This window comes from Squalius cephalus, assembly GCF_949319135.1.
Source record: "Squalius cephalus genome assembly, chromosome: 21".
NCBI classification, from domain to species: Eukaryota; Metazoa; Chordata; class Actinopteri; order Cypriniformes; family Leuciscidae; genus Squalius; species Squalius cephalus.
Genome location: NC_137142.1, coordinates 12,121,775 through 12,137,687, shown reverse-complemented (window position 1 = coordinate 12,137,687; position 15,913 = coordinate 12,121,775). Strand labels below are relative to the sequence as shown.

At 40.4% G+C, this 15,913-nt stretch overlaps 2 protein-coding genes across 3 annotated transcripts in view; one reads left to right on the top strand and one right to left on the bottom strand.

Annotated features, from left to right (window-relative positions):
* The first annotated feature begins 995 nt into the window (after nucleotides 1-995).
* On the top strand, nucleotides 996-6,004 carry cyp1b1 (cytochrome P450, family 1, subfamily B, polypeptide 1). The gene is made up of 2 exons (XM_079855796.1): nucleotides 996-2,060; nucleotides 4,047-6,004. Exons 1-2 carry the CDS (start codon nucleotides 1,072-1,074, stop codon nucleotides 4,612-4,614), a joined length of 1,557 nt encoding a protein of 518 aa, XP_079711922.1. The 5' UTR covers nucleotides 996-1,071; the 3' UTR covers nucleotides 4,615-6,004.
* Nucleotides 6,005-12,444: 6,440 nt separating this feature from the next.
* The window catches only part of rmdn2 (regulator of microtubule dynamics 2), a 63,033-nt gene continuing 59,564 nt past the window's right edge, over nucleotides 12,445-15,913 (bottom strand). For both annotated transcript variants that reach the window (XM_079855049.1, XM_079855050.1), the window contains exons 11-12: nucleotides 14,575-14,655; nucleotides 12,445-14,476 (exon numbers count right to left, since the gene is read on the bottom strand). In XM_079855049.1, coding sequence (XP_079711175.1) covers nucleotides 14,429-14,476; nucleotides 14,575-14,655 — 129 coding nt within the window. In that variant the 3' untranslated portion in view covers nucleotides 12,445-14,428. The remainder of the gene's footprint in view (nucleotides 14,477-14,574; nucleotides 14,656-15,913) is intronic.

The following is a 15,913-nucleotide window of genomic DNA, read 5'->3' as shown; positions in this document are numbered from 1 at the left end:
CCTTCATTACTTAATTTAAGTGTCATATAATTTGGCGCTGGTTGGGAATGTGGTCCTCCTAGTGGCAACAGGTGGAAACAGAGAAAGAGGAAAATACTATCAAAAATCTCCAGCATTGCATAATTTTCCATCACTTGTTATCTTTTCTATTGCATTTTCCACAGTAATGAAAGTACAGTACACTACTGTATATTGTCCTGTCAAACATTAGTTTTGATCCACAGTTTCAGCACACATCATCATTCTTTATACGATCTGTTCTGACTTGAAGTTGCAAACACGAGAAAACTAAATCTTCCCCATTACAATGTTCAAAACGTAACAGCTTTGAATTAAGCAAAAAATATTAACCCATTTCAGTGGATAACTAGATTTAGACGATAAAATATAATTTATTTTACCCTGGAAGGCTACACGTTTTGCCTTGTTAAACAGTTTCACCGCAAATTTAGCCCATTATATGTAGGCTAGACTCACGTTTTTTTCTTTGCAATATTCCGTAATTTCAGTAATTCTTTGGTGAATTAAAATTACGATTACCAGGTTTTGTTAGTTTTTTTTTTAAACAGCGTGATGACATTTTTTTTTCACGCGAGATAGATAGATAGATAGATAGATAGATAGATAGATAGATAGATAGATAGATAGATAGATAGATAGATAGATAGATAGATAGATAGATAGATAGAGTTCAAAATACATAGCAGTTGAAGTCACGCATTCAGAGAGAGAGAGAGAGAGAGAGAGAGAGAGAGAGAGAGAGAGAGAGAGAGAGAGAGAGAGAGAGGGTGCGTGCGTGCATGCATGTGTGTGTGTGTGTGTGTAAAGGAGGAGACTCTCAGTGATGTGATTTAGTCATGGATCAATTCGTTTATAAACTCATTTCATCTTAGGCCAACCATCACATCACTACTAACTTTATCACCACTCTATAATTTCATATGAATTACTCAGACACGCCGCAAGCGCTAGAAACTTTAACAGTGATTGATGCTCAACAGGTAAATTGTGTTTGACCACTTCAAAGTGATTCTGCATTGATTTCGAGGCTTGCAAATATATATATAAAAAATGGATTTCCTAGCGGCTGTGGATGATTTCATCCAGCTTTCGTCGCGGAGTGCTTTACTATCTCTGCTGGTGTGTTTAACGCTCATGTTCTGGCGGCGACCCGGTCGGTGTCAGTTACCGGGTCCGTTCCCATGGCCGGTCATCGGTAACGCCGCTCAGCTCGGTAACTGTCCTCACTTTTTCTTCACCCGAATGGCCCAGAAATACGGCGACGTGTTTCAGATCAAACTTGGCAGCCGAGACGTGGTGGTTCTGAACGGAGACGCGATTAAAGTGGCGCTTGTAAAAAAAGCTGTCGATTTTGCCGGCAGACCCGACTTCGGTTCGTTCCGGTTCGTGTCCGGTGGGAAAAGTTTGGCGTTCAGTAACTACAGCCAGTGGTGGAAACTGCATCGAAAAATCGCCCAAAGCACCGTGAGAAATTTCTCCACAGCCAACATCCAAACCAAACAAACTTTTGAGAAGCACATCGTGTGCGAGATCGGAGAGCTCATCCGTTTGTTTCTGACTAAAACACGCGAGCAGCAATTCTTCGAACCGCATCGGTATTTGGTGGTTTCTGTGGCGAACACCATGAGCGCCGTGTGCTTCGGGAACCGGTACTCATTTGATGATGCGGAGTTCCAGCAGGTGGTGGGCAGAAATGATCAGTTTACCAAGACAGTCGGAGCTGGAAGCATCGTGGATGTGATGCCCTGGCTGCAGTACTTCCCAAACCCAATCAAAACTCTCTTTGACCAGTTTAAAGCACTCAACATGGAGTTTTACGAGTTTATTCATTCCAAAGTGGTGGAGCACCGCAAGACTATTTCATTGAGCCTTGTCCGTGACATGACGGACGCGTTCATCGTAGCTATGGATAAAGGGATGTCAAGGGGGCCGAGGGTCTTTCTGGATGAGTTCGTGCCATCGACCATGTCAGATATTTTTGGAGCCGGTCAAGACACTCTATCTACAGCTCTACAGTGGATCATTCTGTTACTAGTCAGGTAAATGCTTTAAATACATAAACTACTTTTGTGGGAATACAAAAGAAGAAATATTTCTGGACGTTCAATCTGCTCAGTGGACAATGATTTATTACTGTGAAGCTCCAAAAAGGAACAAAGCAACATGATTTATTCAATATACTCTGCTTGACACTATCAATCAATAATCACATTCATTGCATGAAAAAGAGCCGCTGCAATGAATCTCCTTATGTTGCCTAGAAAAAAAAAACTTTTTTGAAAAAAAAAAAAAAAAAAAAAAAAACCTTAGTACGTTATATACATTAGTACGTTATAACAGCATTGTTATTTATTTATTTAGGTGAACTATGCAGCACTTTAAAAGGATAGTTCACCAAAAGTTATACATTTGTAATCATTTACTCACCCTCATGTTGTTCCAAACCTTTCTTTCTTCTGTTGAACACAAATGAAGATACTTTGAAGAATGTTGGTAACCAGACAGTTGACGAAAGTAGCCATTGAATTCCATAGTATGTTTTTTATCCTACTATGGAAGTCAATGGCTGCCATCAACTCTTTGGTTACCAACATTCTTTAAAATATCTTCTTTTGTGTTCAACAGAAGAAAGAAACTCATACAGGTTCAGAACAACATGAAGGTGTGTAAGTGACGACAACATTTTTATTATTGGGTGAACTAGCTTTGCAGTACGACAACTTACAGATTTACAAGAGTCCACAAGAGACAGACGGATCTCAATAACACCCAACAGCTTTCGTGTGTTATGTAACTCTTCCGTGCAGGTACTGGCAGCAAATAATGAGGGCAGGTTACAGAAACACAACATGAAATCTGACCCACTAACACTTTTAAACATGTAGGCCACTCTGTGAAACTCAACACAATGACTGCTTCATGCAGGATACTAGTACAGATGAGACTTTATGTTTATTTTATAAACAGATATGGGGTACAAATTACATTTCACGAGTTCACACTTACATACAATTAGAGGGAGTAAAGTTTAATGCGTATTTGGTGTGCTGTCCGGGGGAGGGCTCTGAGCTCGGAGTTTGGCCCGAACCCAGAGTACTCCCCCCGTATTTAAATGGTTAGGACTAGGGGCCCTATCCTGCACCCAGCGCAATTTACTTTGTACACCGACGCATGTATCATTCCTATTTTGCACCTGCGCAGAGCGGACTTTTCCCTCCACAGACGCATGTCGGTAAATTAGGAAATGAACTTGCGCTCCCGGGGGCGGTGCAGCGAAAAGAGGAGGCGTGTTCCGGTGCAAACGTTCCCTGGTGCTATTTTGCAGGTTTAGAAAACAATTCCGCCACTGACCAGGAAAAACCTAGTCTAAAGTCAGTGGCGCATTGCGCATTTTATTCATATGCTATATTTAAGGGCGCATGCTTGGCCATAATAAATGTAGCATGTGAACAACACGCATGCACTTTGCTTATCTCATCTACACACAGATGCAGCAGTTCTCATTTTTTCACGAGGGAAATTTCACGTTACGCCCAAACCACACCTATGAATAATGAAGCTACTTCACATCAATCCATTTTAGATTTGCGTCGGGCGCAAGAATCATTTATCCCGCCGGTATAATAGCAACAGTGCCCAAGACCCGCCCACAAAGTTACTTGTGTTTCGCGCTTGATACTTGCATTTCAGGTCGTTAAAATAGGGCCCTAGAAGTGTGGAGAAGGGGTGGTGGAGGGATGCTGCTAAACTGTCAATGAATTGAGGTGAGACTGCTGAATATATATATACACCTCTTATCGTTGATTGCTGAGTGCTCTCCACTCGTGTTACTTATCTGAACGTGCTCCTCCCGAACTTTGTTAATAAAACATCATTTAAATCCTCAATGAAACAGCTATTCTGCTTCGCAATACAAGTGTTTTCAATGTCAACATTCAATGTCCATAAAAAAATTCTTGGTGACTTGGTGAACTCAAGCAGTAGAAAGTTGAAAATGCTGAAAGAGGTCTTCACTTATATTACAGGTATCCAGAAGTCCAGAAACGTCTTCAGGAGGATGTAGACAGAGTGGTGGATCGCAGTCGCCTTCCAACCATTGCAGACCAGCCTCATCTTCCATACTTCACAGCCTTCATCTACGAAGTCATGCGATTCACCTCATTCATCCCCGTAACGATCCCCCACAGCACGACCACAGATACGTCCATCAATGGTTATGGCATCCCCAAAGATACCATAATTTTCATCAACCAATGGTCTTTGAACCATGACCCGACCAAATGGGATCAACCTGAGGTATTCAACCCACAGCGATTCCTGGACGAGGATGGAGCGCTCAACAAAGACTTAACCACCAACGTGCTGATCTTCTCTGCGGGGAAGCGCAGATGCATTGGAGAAGACCTGTCCAAGATACAGCTCTTCCTCTTCACTTCCTTGCTGCTACATCAGTGTAGCTTTACAGCAGAAAGTATCCCCAGCATGGACTGTGAGTATGGGCTCACAATTAAACCCAAAGCCTTTAAAGTGTCTGTCTCACTCCGTGACAGCGCAGAACTCCTGGACAGCTTGGTAGAAATGTCTCAGACTTAGAGCAGAACAGAGACAAAGAACAGAACAGAGACAAAGACCTCAAGTTTGAAGTGAAATCAAAGCACACAACTTAAATACTCTGGCAAATGAAGGTTGGATATGAAAACAAACACTGAAGAATATCTCATATCTGCATGTGTGAAATATAAATATAAATATATTTAAAGATGTCATATACTCAGGCAAAACATTTTCCTGCTCAGAACGAGCTACAGGAATAAAACCACACTCATGCATGACTGTAACTACACAATGCACTGATTTATGGTATACTCTGCAAGAGCAGCAAAGCAAAAGCTACATAACAGGACATGACATGGTGGCTTGCTTTATTCATACAAATGAAAGCTTCCATGTTTGTTTTCTAAGAGTTTTGAGACATTTACATGCATAGCATTATTTAGTCGAGAGATTTGTATGTTACTAATTCTAGTTCTCCTAGTCTGTATAGCATGCAGACATACAATTGTTTTTATCTATTTGTGTTGACTTTATTAACAATGTTCTGTTAATATTTTACATGACTGCATTGAGCTTAAAGTACTTTTTCCTTGTTTAGTTGTTGCTTAGGGTCCTTTAGCTCAAACTAGCCCTGTGCTGCATTGTAAACGTCACTATATAATGTTCATAAAATGATGAATTTGTACAGTATACTCTTACAGCACTTTATTGTTCCTCTTAATCCCTGTGCACCTTGATACTATTTCCTGATTCTCACTACAGCATTGTTGAGGTCGATGCCTTGTTATTACTGACTTCTTACCATTAATCTATAATTACCAAATAAACATAGGTGGGTTTAACGCAGTCCACTTCCATTGTGCTCACCGCAGCCTCCTCCTTCCTCTACATTTTGTATTCCTTGGGTCCCTTCTAGTTAGGGGAATCCTGAAGGGGAATTTCAGTGCTTGTTAACTAACTGTATAGTGTGTGTTGTGACAATTTTTTCTCGCTTCTAACTGCAGTGCTGCGATGTAATTTTGAATTGTAATAGCGATGTTTGATTTGCGGTAATATCTTTTTGTACTGTAATAACATTTGATGTTAATAGACTGTTGAACTGTGCTAGATACTATATATTTTTGTGCAAAACATTAATATGTAAGTTTATTACTGAACTGCTAATATTTAGTTCCCAGGCCATGTGATGCCAACATGAAATATTATATTTTTCTACTTCATTTAAGCTCTGTCATTTGAAATTCTAAACTGCATACAGTTTACAGTTTTGTGATTAAATGTAGTGCATATATATATATGAATGTGTAAATAAATGTGTAAATATCATTACTCAGTCTTGTAAGATAGTAAATGCTTTATAAATGCTGTAAAAAGACATTGCATAAAAAGACAAATGCATAAAAAAAATAATAAAAAAAATTGAGTCTGTAAAACAAAACTGGCTGATTTAATGTTGTATAAAAACAAGTGGCTCCCTACTACCCTAGGAAAATAGTGACCAGTAAAAAATAACCATTCTAACTTTATTACACACATCATATCTGCATGCAGCCACTCAATTGGGGATTTAAAATAGAAGGAAAGTGAGTAGGATATACCCTTCCCTATGAAGTGCTTTATCTTGCTTTCCCAGCACATCCTGTTCTGATTAGCGGTTTGAGTGCGTGACAAGTCCAGATAAAGCCAGCTGATTACTGATACACCAACAGCCGCCTGATCCTATCCAAGATCCCATCCCTGGTAAAGAAAAGAAAGCACGCTTCACTGTTGTAGGATCAACAGTAGGACTGTGGCAGAAGTGCTTTCGCCAAGGAAACTACTACTATTACACCGCCAACGACTTATATTTATCATATACTACATCATAGTTGTTTTTGATATTTCAAATTAGTTTTTGATATTTTCTGTTTTCTTGTTTTGCTTTTAGTATTATGGTATTTTCTATATATATTCAATTAACAAAAAAGTTTCAAGTTAATGTGATTGTCTTCTGTTTCTGTTCTCTCTATGATTACTTTCAATATATCATATAATGCTTACTTGAATGGCCATTTTTAAAATACCTAAGTTTTAAAATATGATGTAAATTGAATGCATGTTGTTAACCCAAACAAAATTTAACTATAATGAAAGCATCCAAACTGCATTTGAAATACAGCAAGTATAGCAATGTAATGGATGCACTGATTCGTAAAAAGTGCTGCATCAGCTACAGTTCAATTTTGAAATACTTATGGTAGAACACATGGTTCTCCAATTTGCATAAAGCTCAGAAATTAAAGACTTTTTGACAGTCTCATTGCTTGCTCTGCTGCCAGTTCTAAAAGTCTTCAGATCTAGAAGAGACCTCCAGGAATCCAGGTAATGGCCTTCAGGTATTATTTATGTGCTGTATCTGAGAGAACCGACTATGAGATGGTTTTCAGTTCCTGAGGATAAACAGTTGTCCTGTTATATGACACTTCCACATGGAAGTGGTAAAATGTACAGAGAAATCACAATGAAGTTAAATGATCCTATATGAAGACTTTGCCCTCTTCATCTGTGATGTGGCGACAAACAATGCCTCTCACTCACTTGAACGAATGACAAAGGATTTCATTGGCTGGTTAAAGTAGTACACAATCATCTCCTTATTTAATGAGCCTTGTTTCAAAACTATCATCAACCCACCCTAAAAGTAAGAAACAATAAAATGGCTAGTAATCAAAAGCATCAATAAATGAAGACTGCTTCAGTTCCCTATCAATCAGTCACGTGCGACATTACGTCAATGACTAACTGTAACAAGGTTAGTTGTTCAGGGAAGGAGGCGTGAACCAGTGAACTTTTAAACATGTTAATCATAAAATAAACAAACACAAAACCAAGTAAACACATAAACAAAACATCAGGTAAAGTTCCAGGCCTGGTCCTCTCTCCTCTTGCACTGTCATCAATCCTCCTTTTATTCATCTGGATCTCCTTCCATGAGACTCAAGGCCTGGAGCGGGGCACGCAGGTGACGCTCATTAACAATCGCACTGCCCTGCCTAGCTCGTTTCCATGGCCCTCTACCTTGTCCTGCTTGCCACATACCCCCATCGCAGGCCGAGGTACCCACGAAGCTGCGCCATGGAGCCAGCGTAGTGTTGCACCGCACACTCAGTCCCCACTCCGGGACGCTGTGCCTTCTGGGTCCGGCCCCTGTGCTCCATCTCGCTGCATAACTGAGAGTACGTCTGTAGTCCCACAGGTCCTACTTACATGGCGTCTAGGAGCCTGGCTAGTGCTTTACAGCCCGTCTCGCTGACTCACTCGGACGATCAGACTTGGGCTATGCGATTCAGTTCGCCCGGCGTCCCCTCAGGTTCAGCGTAGTCCAGTTTATCTCAGTGGCAGACAAAGATGCTCCTGTCCTGCTTGGTCTCGATTTTCCCTCAACACAGACCATTCATACGCTTTGCGTCTGAGGGGCGGGCATATCAGTACAAGTTCCTCCCTTTCGGACTGTCCCTGTTGCCCCACGTTTTCACGAAGGTTGCAAAGGCTGCCTTTGCCCCGCTAAGGGAAGTGGGTGTTCGCATTCTCAACTATCTCGACGACTGACTCATCCTGTCCCACTCGCGAGAACAGTTGTGCAAACACAGGGACCTGGTGCTCAGGCACCTCAGCCATCTTGGGCTTCGGGTCAACTGGAAAAAGAGAAAACTGTCCCCGTGCTGAGGATCTCTTTTCTCGGTATGGAGTTGGACTTGTTCAACGTGACGGCGCGTCTCATGAGAGAGTTCGCTCAGGCAGTGCTTAACTGCTTGAATTTATTTCAAGGGCAGGACGGCGGTTCCACTGAAAGTATTTCAGAGGCTTTTGGGGCATATGGCATCCATGGTCATGCCACTCGGATTGCTTCATATGAGACCGCTTCAGCACTGGTTACATGGCCGAGTCCAGAGATGGGCATGGTACCCCTAGAACAAGTGTCCAGGCATGTTGTTGTCTTAACAGACTCCACCACCGGCTGGGGTGCTGTATGCAACGGGCATGCATCCTCTGGCTCCTGGACAGGACCTCGACTGCAGTGGCATATCAATTCTGCCCTACAAAGGCAAAAGACCTTAAGTCGCTAGAGTGTGGAACTGAGAAAAATGACTTTAAAGATTTTTAGTTGTCCCGCCAAATTAATTATAGGTAGGACACTGGAAATCTGAAACTGAAAAAGTAATGGAAATTATATACATAAAAAAATCTTGAGCTCAAACTTGACTTTTGACCACTATTTTAAAGTTACTTTACTCTGCCTTTGTATTGTCAGCAAAAAGTGAGAAGTCATGCCAAGGTAAAAGGCAGTAACTTCCACATTATCAATATTTAGTTGCTGATCACCATTAACAAAATCATTATAGTACACACCTGTATAAAATCTTGTGATCATGGCATTTATTTTGTATGATTTACAATTATTTATAGCCATCTACTTATTGCTATCCTGTGCTTTGGTTGCATTCTGATGGCATTATTAATACATTTGACATGACAAAATACCTCCTATTAGTCCAGCGTTGACTCGACCGCGTTTAGGGCGGGGCTGAAGGCGAAGTTTTGGCACTCTGCCAGCTAGTTTGCCGAGCTTTAATTCTTGGTTGTATTCATCTGATACGGCAATGTGTAACGTTTTTCTGTCAACTCTGCATAATCCTTCGCGATCGATATCGCACGTTTGTCGATGGAGCAGACCATACTAAATGTTCTGACCGCTCTGAGGACATCAGAAGTTAGAGCGACTGATGGCAGCTGTACAAAGTACACAGGCTACACCGTAATTTTAATTTGAATGGACATTAAAACAAAGGCAGATAACCGTACAATCTGGTAGGTAGCATTATTTGATTGAACACCGGCACAGTAACTTCATATTGACGCACGGCTAAACAAAGGCAGAGCACCGTAACTCGTAATTTGAGCGTTCCAAAATTCAAGATACTTTCAAGATACTTATCCACATGATAAAGAAGGTCTTGAATGTGCCAAAAATATAAATAACTCATTTTCGACCAAAAACGAAGTTACGGTCTTTTGCCTTTGCACGGCAGAATTGCCTTGAACTGCTAGCAGTACTGGTCCGAACGGACAACACGTCGAGTGTTGCGTACATCAACCGTCAAGGTGGTCTACACTCTTGACCCATGTCACAACTCGCCTGCCATCATCTCTTCTGGAGTCAGAAGTGTGGCGTGCAGGACGAGGCTGAGGGCCGTGAGAGAATGGCACGAGCCAGGTGGCGTGATTGAGGATGAGCGACACCTGGACAATGGACCGGTCTTGTGTCTCTCACGGAGGAGTGGAAGCATAAAAGGAGGAGCGGCGACAGTTAAGGACGAGAGAGGACCAGGCCTGGGCTGTTTTATTTTATGTTTTGTTCATATGTGACAGCAGTCATCCATGAGGGGCTGTAATTTCGTTTTGTATTTTGTTATTAAAAGTCTTTAAATGTTCACCAGTTCCCACCTCCTCCTCCCCATTACAACAACAAACTTTACTACATTGGTGCCGAAACCCGGGAGGAAGGAGGGATATGGAGAGCCCTCGCTGCAGAGGGGGATCGCAGTGCTGAGGAGGTCAGGCAGCAAAGGAGCGGTGAATCCAATGGCTGCCCGAGGCGGTGGTGCTGGAGCGATTGAACAGCAGGTAGGATGCCAACAGCTCACGCTTGCTGCCATGCTTCTGGGTCGAGGAGGTGTGGCTGCCGTCCGAGAGGGAGCGGAGTCATCGCTCCCGTTCACTGTGGGCCAGAGCATGCTGCCGTCCACCATGATGGGGGCGGAGCAGGGATCGGGGTACTCACTGCCGGCTGCCCTCGACTGGAGGAGCCATCGACATCCGCCAGGAGGCGGAGGAGCATCTAGCCGTCCCCCAACGGATGTCCAGTACCATCGCATGGGATGCCATTCACATTTCGGGCGAGCTCAATCATGCAGCCGACACGCTCTCACAACAGCTCACGCTCCCGGGCCGAAAGAGTGGAGACTCCACCCCCAGGTGTTTCAGCTGATTTGGAGATTCTTTGGAGCCGCAAAGGTAAACCTGTTTGCCTCTCCGGACATGTGCCACTGACATTTGTTTTATTCCCTGACCTTAGGGACCCTCTGCACGGATGCACTAGCACACAGCCAGTGTCTCTTCCTTGGCAAGGTCCACTCTGCCGTCTCTATAATGGTACTGAATGGCAGAATCTACCACAGAGACCTTCCATATGTAGCACTTCCCTAATGGCCAGTGCATATGTGTAACTCCACATGTTACCTCCATACAGGCAGGATGTAGTATCTGTAGCATTGCTTTCCATTAGTAATAGTGCTATCCAATTAGTCAAGGGTAAGAAGGAACAGCAGTGGTCAACATTCCACACATACAGCCCTGTCCATTTTTCCGCCCCAGATTAGGCAGCTTACAAGGGGCGTTGGGAAGGCACATCGATTGTGTTTCTTAGGGATCCTAATTCGTCAGTCACTGACGTAACGTCAAACGTGAGGTTACTAATCTAGGTTACTAATGTAACCCCCATTGACTGAAGGAGGGAATGGAGATGTTACGTCCTGTCGCCACAAACCCTGTAACCACAGCTGAGTGGCCAGGACACTGTCTTGGCTCCTCAGCAAAAACTTAATCAGTGAGTACAGCACGCTTCCTTATATCCCCGTATCACGGGGAGTGGTTCGCGATGCAAATCTCACTCGCCAATGTCCGTTGGCTTGTTTTGTTACCTCTCGAAGGTGATTGGCAGAATCTACCACAGCTCTCAGGCGAGATCCCAATTGGTCAGTCACTGACGTAACATCTCCATTCCCTCCTTCAGGGAATGGGGGTTACATTAGTAATGTTACCTTTCATTACATGATGTCAATTCACATAAAACATGTCAGTACAGAAGAGTCTCTAATCAGAAGCTGTTGCTGCTGAAGACATTATTAACCCAGTGCTTGGTTCAGGTGTCCAGACATGAAAAGGTTATTTCTGTTTACAACTGATGGGTGAGTCAGTATGAGTGCCCTGTAATATCACCCGTGACACCTGAAAATCAGCCCTTTTCATCATGTCTTCCTGGCATTGCCTATGGTTGGCTGCTCTCTGGACAAGAGTGTACAGGCAAGATACTGACTGAAAACTACCTGACCTACATTTATGAAGTTGAAAGTGAAGTGTAACTTCCGTTCCACTAAACAGAATTGTAAAAATAAAAATAATGGCAATTATTAAGGTCCAAGCACATTGAGCACAACGTGAAACAGAACAAATGTTGTCATCAGAAGTTTTGAACAAAGAAATTTGAAAATGTCTGAACTTTTTTGTAGACGGAAATTGAAGAGCACATGATCAATAGTCCAATTCAACTTGATTCTAGACATTCGATTTGGTTCTATGTGGTTCCCAAGCAAAAATGTAAGTGTCATTACACTTGCTTGAGTAGTGGGTGAAATTTGTGCATCATCATATCAAGTTTGGTGTATCAGTGCTTTACATTTTATGATGTCCAGGCACTTTTAGGGCAGTAAAAGAATAATATTACCTGTAATATCAGCATTGTTACTTTAAAAAAAAAAAATGTTAACTGAAAATTAAACATAAAAAAATATATATATATATATATATATATATATATATATATATATATATATATATATATATATATATTATTTCATCTAGTTGACAATAGCAACATTTCTCATTTGAACGTAGTTTAACTTGATGTACTAAAACAACTAAACCTAAAGCTAAAAATAAAAATAAATAAAACGAATACATATTTAAAAAAAGAAAACGAATAAAAATGACAAAAGTCTCCTACATCAGGTTTACATGCATACAAGGTCAAAAACACTTTTCTCATAATATACACTGAAAGCCTGAAAACGGTTTGTTCAAAGATTCAGTCTCTCTAAACCCCTCCTTTCCAAGAGACTACTCTGCTCTGATTGGTCAGAAGGCCCAGTCTGTTGAGATTTGTCTATCGCTTACAGTGCACATCAGAAACGAAATGCCTATTACCAAAAAAACTGAAAACAGCATCTTCTCCACATGAATAACACTCTTCCAGGCCTCAGAATACAACTACAGTGTTTGAGGGCGGGGGAAAGGAGACATTGTTCGCCGGCAGCCAATGAAGACCAAAGGCTGGCATTATGCAAATTTGTTGTTACATACCTATGTAACAGGAAGTGAGACTGGAATTGCTGACAACTCGTTTCGGCAAGTTCAGAATGAATTCTTTCATTTAGAAGACAATAACTTTGTTGTGCACTTTGATATTTAAAACTCTGCAGATCTTTTTACATTCACAAATAGCTATATAACACACTGCATGAAAGGTAATATTCATGAAAGCAAAATAATGGCACTTTAAAATTCTAATGAAAACGGAAAATGTAAAACAAAAAAAACGGATTCAAAATATTAATGAAAACAATAAAAAATCTCACATCACTGGTTAATTTCTAAGTTAGGCTCAAGTAGACTGCAATTATGTTTTCTGTCGCTAATGCTGTTGAAATGACCAATTCATGCCACACCAATAACATACAGTAAAACATAAAAAAATATGACCAACGTACAACACAGTCTGAATTCACCTTATTGTATATTGTAATGAGCAGCAGCAATGAAGTGAATGTCTTCATATGCATGGTTACAGTATCAATGTTCTGTACAGATCACCAACAATCTAAAATGTACCATATAAAGCAAGTGCAATCATGTAAATATACAAACAATTATTACATTCTTAATGCTGGATCGTATAAACACTAAAAATGACATTAAAACAATATTAGCAATTGCATAAGAGGAAAACTTATCTTCCACTTTACATGGTCCCCATAATTTCTTAAATGTAGAGGTTTAGTGATTATCTTTGGTCAAAAAAATGTATATGAATTAAAATGTACACAAGTCACCCAAGTTATCTGCTTATATATCATACTGAAAAACAAACAACAATACAGATTCCACAAAGAGAACTCAGATAAGTGATTTAATCCAGATTGAGCTGTTTGGGTATCCCTAACAAAAAAAAAAAAAAAAAAAAAAACACACCCGTAAAAGACAGGAGGGATATACATGCTATAAAAAGTATAATATATATATGACATAATTTCAGCTTTCATGCACAGTCTAATTTCAGCGTCTTTCCGGACAAACTAATTATTGAAGTTCTTCGAAAGGTATTCAAAGGTTTGTATCAGACACTTATTAGGAGGTAAACTAGATTCCACAAATATAACTTTATAGCCATGCTATTTTATGAAATAATCTGTAGGTATATTCATAATTTTGGATGAAATCCTGATTACAAAGTACACACAAAAACATGCCCCTAAAAGGCACATTAAAACAAAAGTAATTTGATGCTTTTAATTCCGGTCAAAAAGATATTTCCCGTGGTTTTTGGTCAGAATATGTTGCAAGCTGCAAGTGTCACTTCACCCAAATAATCTCTGTAATTATAATTTTTTTAATCCTTTTTAGAAAATCGAAAAGATTTTGTGGGTTTTGAAGATATCATTAATGTGAAATTCATTCTAGCCACTGATAGTCATGGCGTTGTCAATAGATGACAGCCATGTTGTGTATTGCAACTATTAGTGTTAATGTCTAAAATGTTCCTGGGGGGAAAAATAAAAAAAATAAAAGAAATTGTCCTGTAAAACAAATACAGTATATTGTGCATTCTAATGGATGCACAATAAATGATGTGTCCTGGCCAACATTAATAGTTCAAATGTTGGTTTGTGGGTAAACGGCTACAGTCCAGTCACAGTCGAGTCTAATGAGATGGAACATAAAGACAGAGAGCCTTTTTCCCTTCTGTTGGAGACGTATATTAAAGTGATGCAACAAGAGAGTCCAATTCCTTCTGTGCCTCCTCGTCCTTTTGAGAAAGTGCAAAAATAATTCAGTTACTGACATAGAATAACAATGACAAGAGACTCAAACTATAAATCTGATTAATCCGAATAAGAAAAACACCTCTTTAGTCACAATGCTCATCGCAGAGGCAGCGTCACACATCTGTCGGGCACGACTCCTCTGACCCAAGTCTTTGTAACACTGACAGGAGAAAAGAGATATACAGTAGGCGCAGTTACAGTCAACCATTTCAATGTTCTTCATTTTCTTTTAAAGGGTTAGTTCACCCAAAAATGAAAATTCTGTCAGTAATTACTCACCCTCATGTTGTTCCAACCGCGTAAGACCTTCGTTCATCTTCGGAACACAAATTAAGATATTTTTGATTAAATCTGAGAGTTGTCTCACTCCTCCATAGGCTTTCAGAGGGACCGAAACTTGCTGGCCCAGAAAAGTTATTAAAGAGATCGTTAATATAGTCCAAGTGACTACAGTGGCTTAATCTTAAGTATATCAAGCGACGAGAATACTTTTTGTGCGCAAAAACAAACAAAAATAACGACTTTATTCCACTATTCATTTCCTTCTCTCTGGGCCTCGTAGTGTTTTTGCGCTGCGCGTCTGTGTTGCACGTCATCACGCATCACACACATGACCCGCTTCGGCCAATTGTGAGCCTACGTGGTGACGTGTAACACAGACGCGCTACGCAAAAACACTACGTGAACCAACTAGAGGCCCAGAGAGAAGGAAATGAATAGTGGAATAAAGTCGTTATTTTTGTTTGTTTTTGCGCACAAAAAGTATTCTCGTCGCTTGATATACTTAAGATTGAGCCACTGGAGTCACTTGGACTATATTAACGATCTCTTTAATAACTTTTCTGGGCCAGCAAGTTTCGGTCCCTCTGAAAGCCTATGGAGGAGTGAGACAACTCTCAGATTTAATCAAAAATATCTTAATTTATGTTCCGAAGATGAACGAAGGTCTTACGCGGTTGGAACAACATGAGGGTGAGTAATTACTGACAGAATTTTCATTTTTGGGTGAACTAACCCTTTAAGGCTTTACTGGCTCAGTTAAAAAACCTAGTGAGCTGCCTATGTAGACGACATATGTGTGTTGCCTATGTAAAAGCTGTTCCAAAAGAAAAAGAAAAACAAATCATCTAAGATGGAGGAAGATATTGGAGAAATGTCAATTATCTACTATAATGTTCAAAAGTTTGGAGCCAGTATTATTTTTAAAATGTTTTTGAAAAAAAAAAAAAAAACTCTGTTATGCTCACCATTGCAGAACTTATCAAAAATACAGTAAAAACAACACTAATGTAAATTATAACCATTTAAATAACTGTTTTCTAATTCTTTTTTTTTTTTTTTTTTTACGTATTCATGTGATGGCAAAGGTATTAAAAACTATTGAATGGTAGTGCAAATCTATTTGTACTTCATTCATT

Bases quoted from the DNA above. Each gene is read 5' to 3' on its own strand.
- cyp1b1 (XM_079855796.1), top strand. From the start codon at position 1,072: ATGGATTTCCTAGCGGCTGTGGATGATTTCATCCAGCTTTCGTCGCGG. The intron at 2,061-4,046 runs GTAAATGCTTTA...CTTATATTACAG, and splicing joins ATCATTCTGTTACTAGTCAG to GTATCCAGAAGTCCAGAAAC.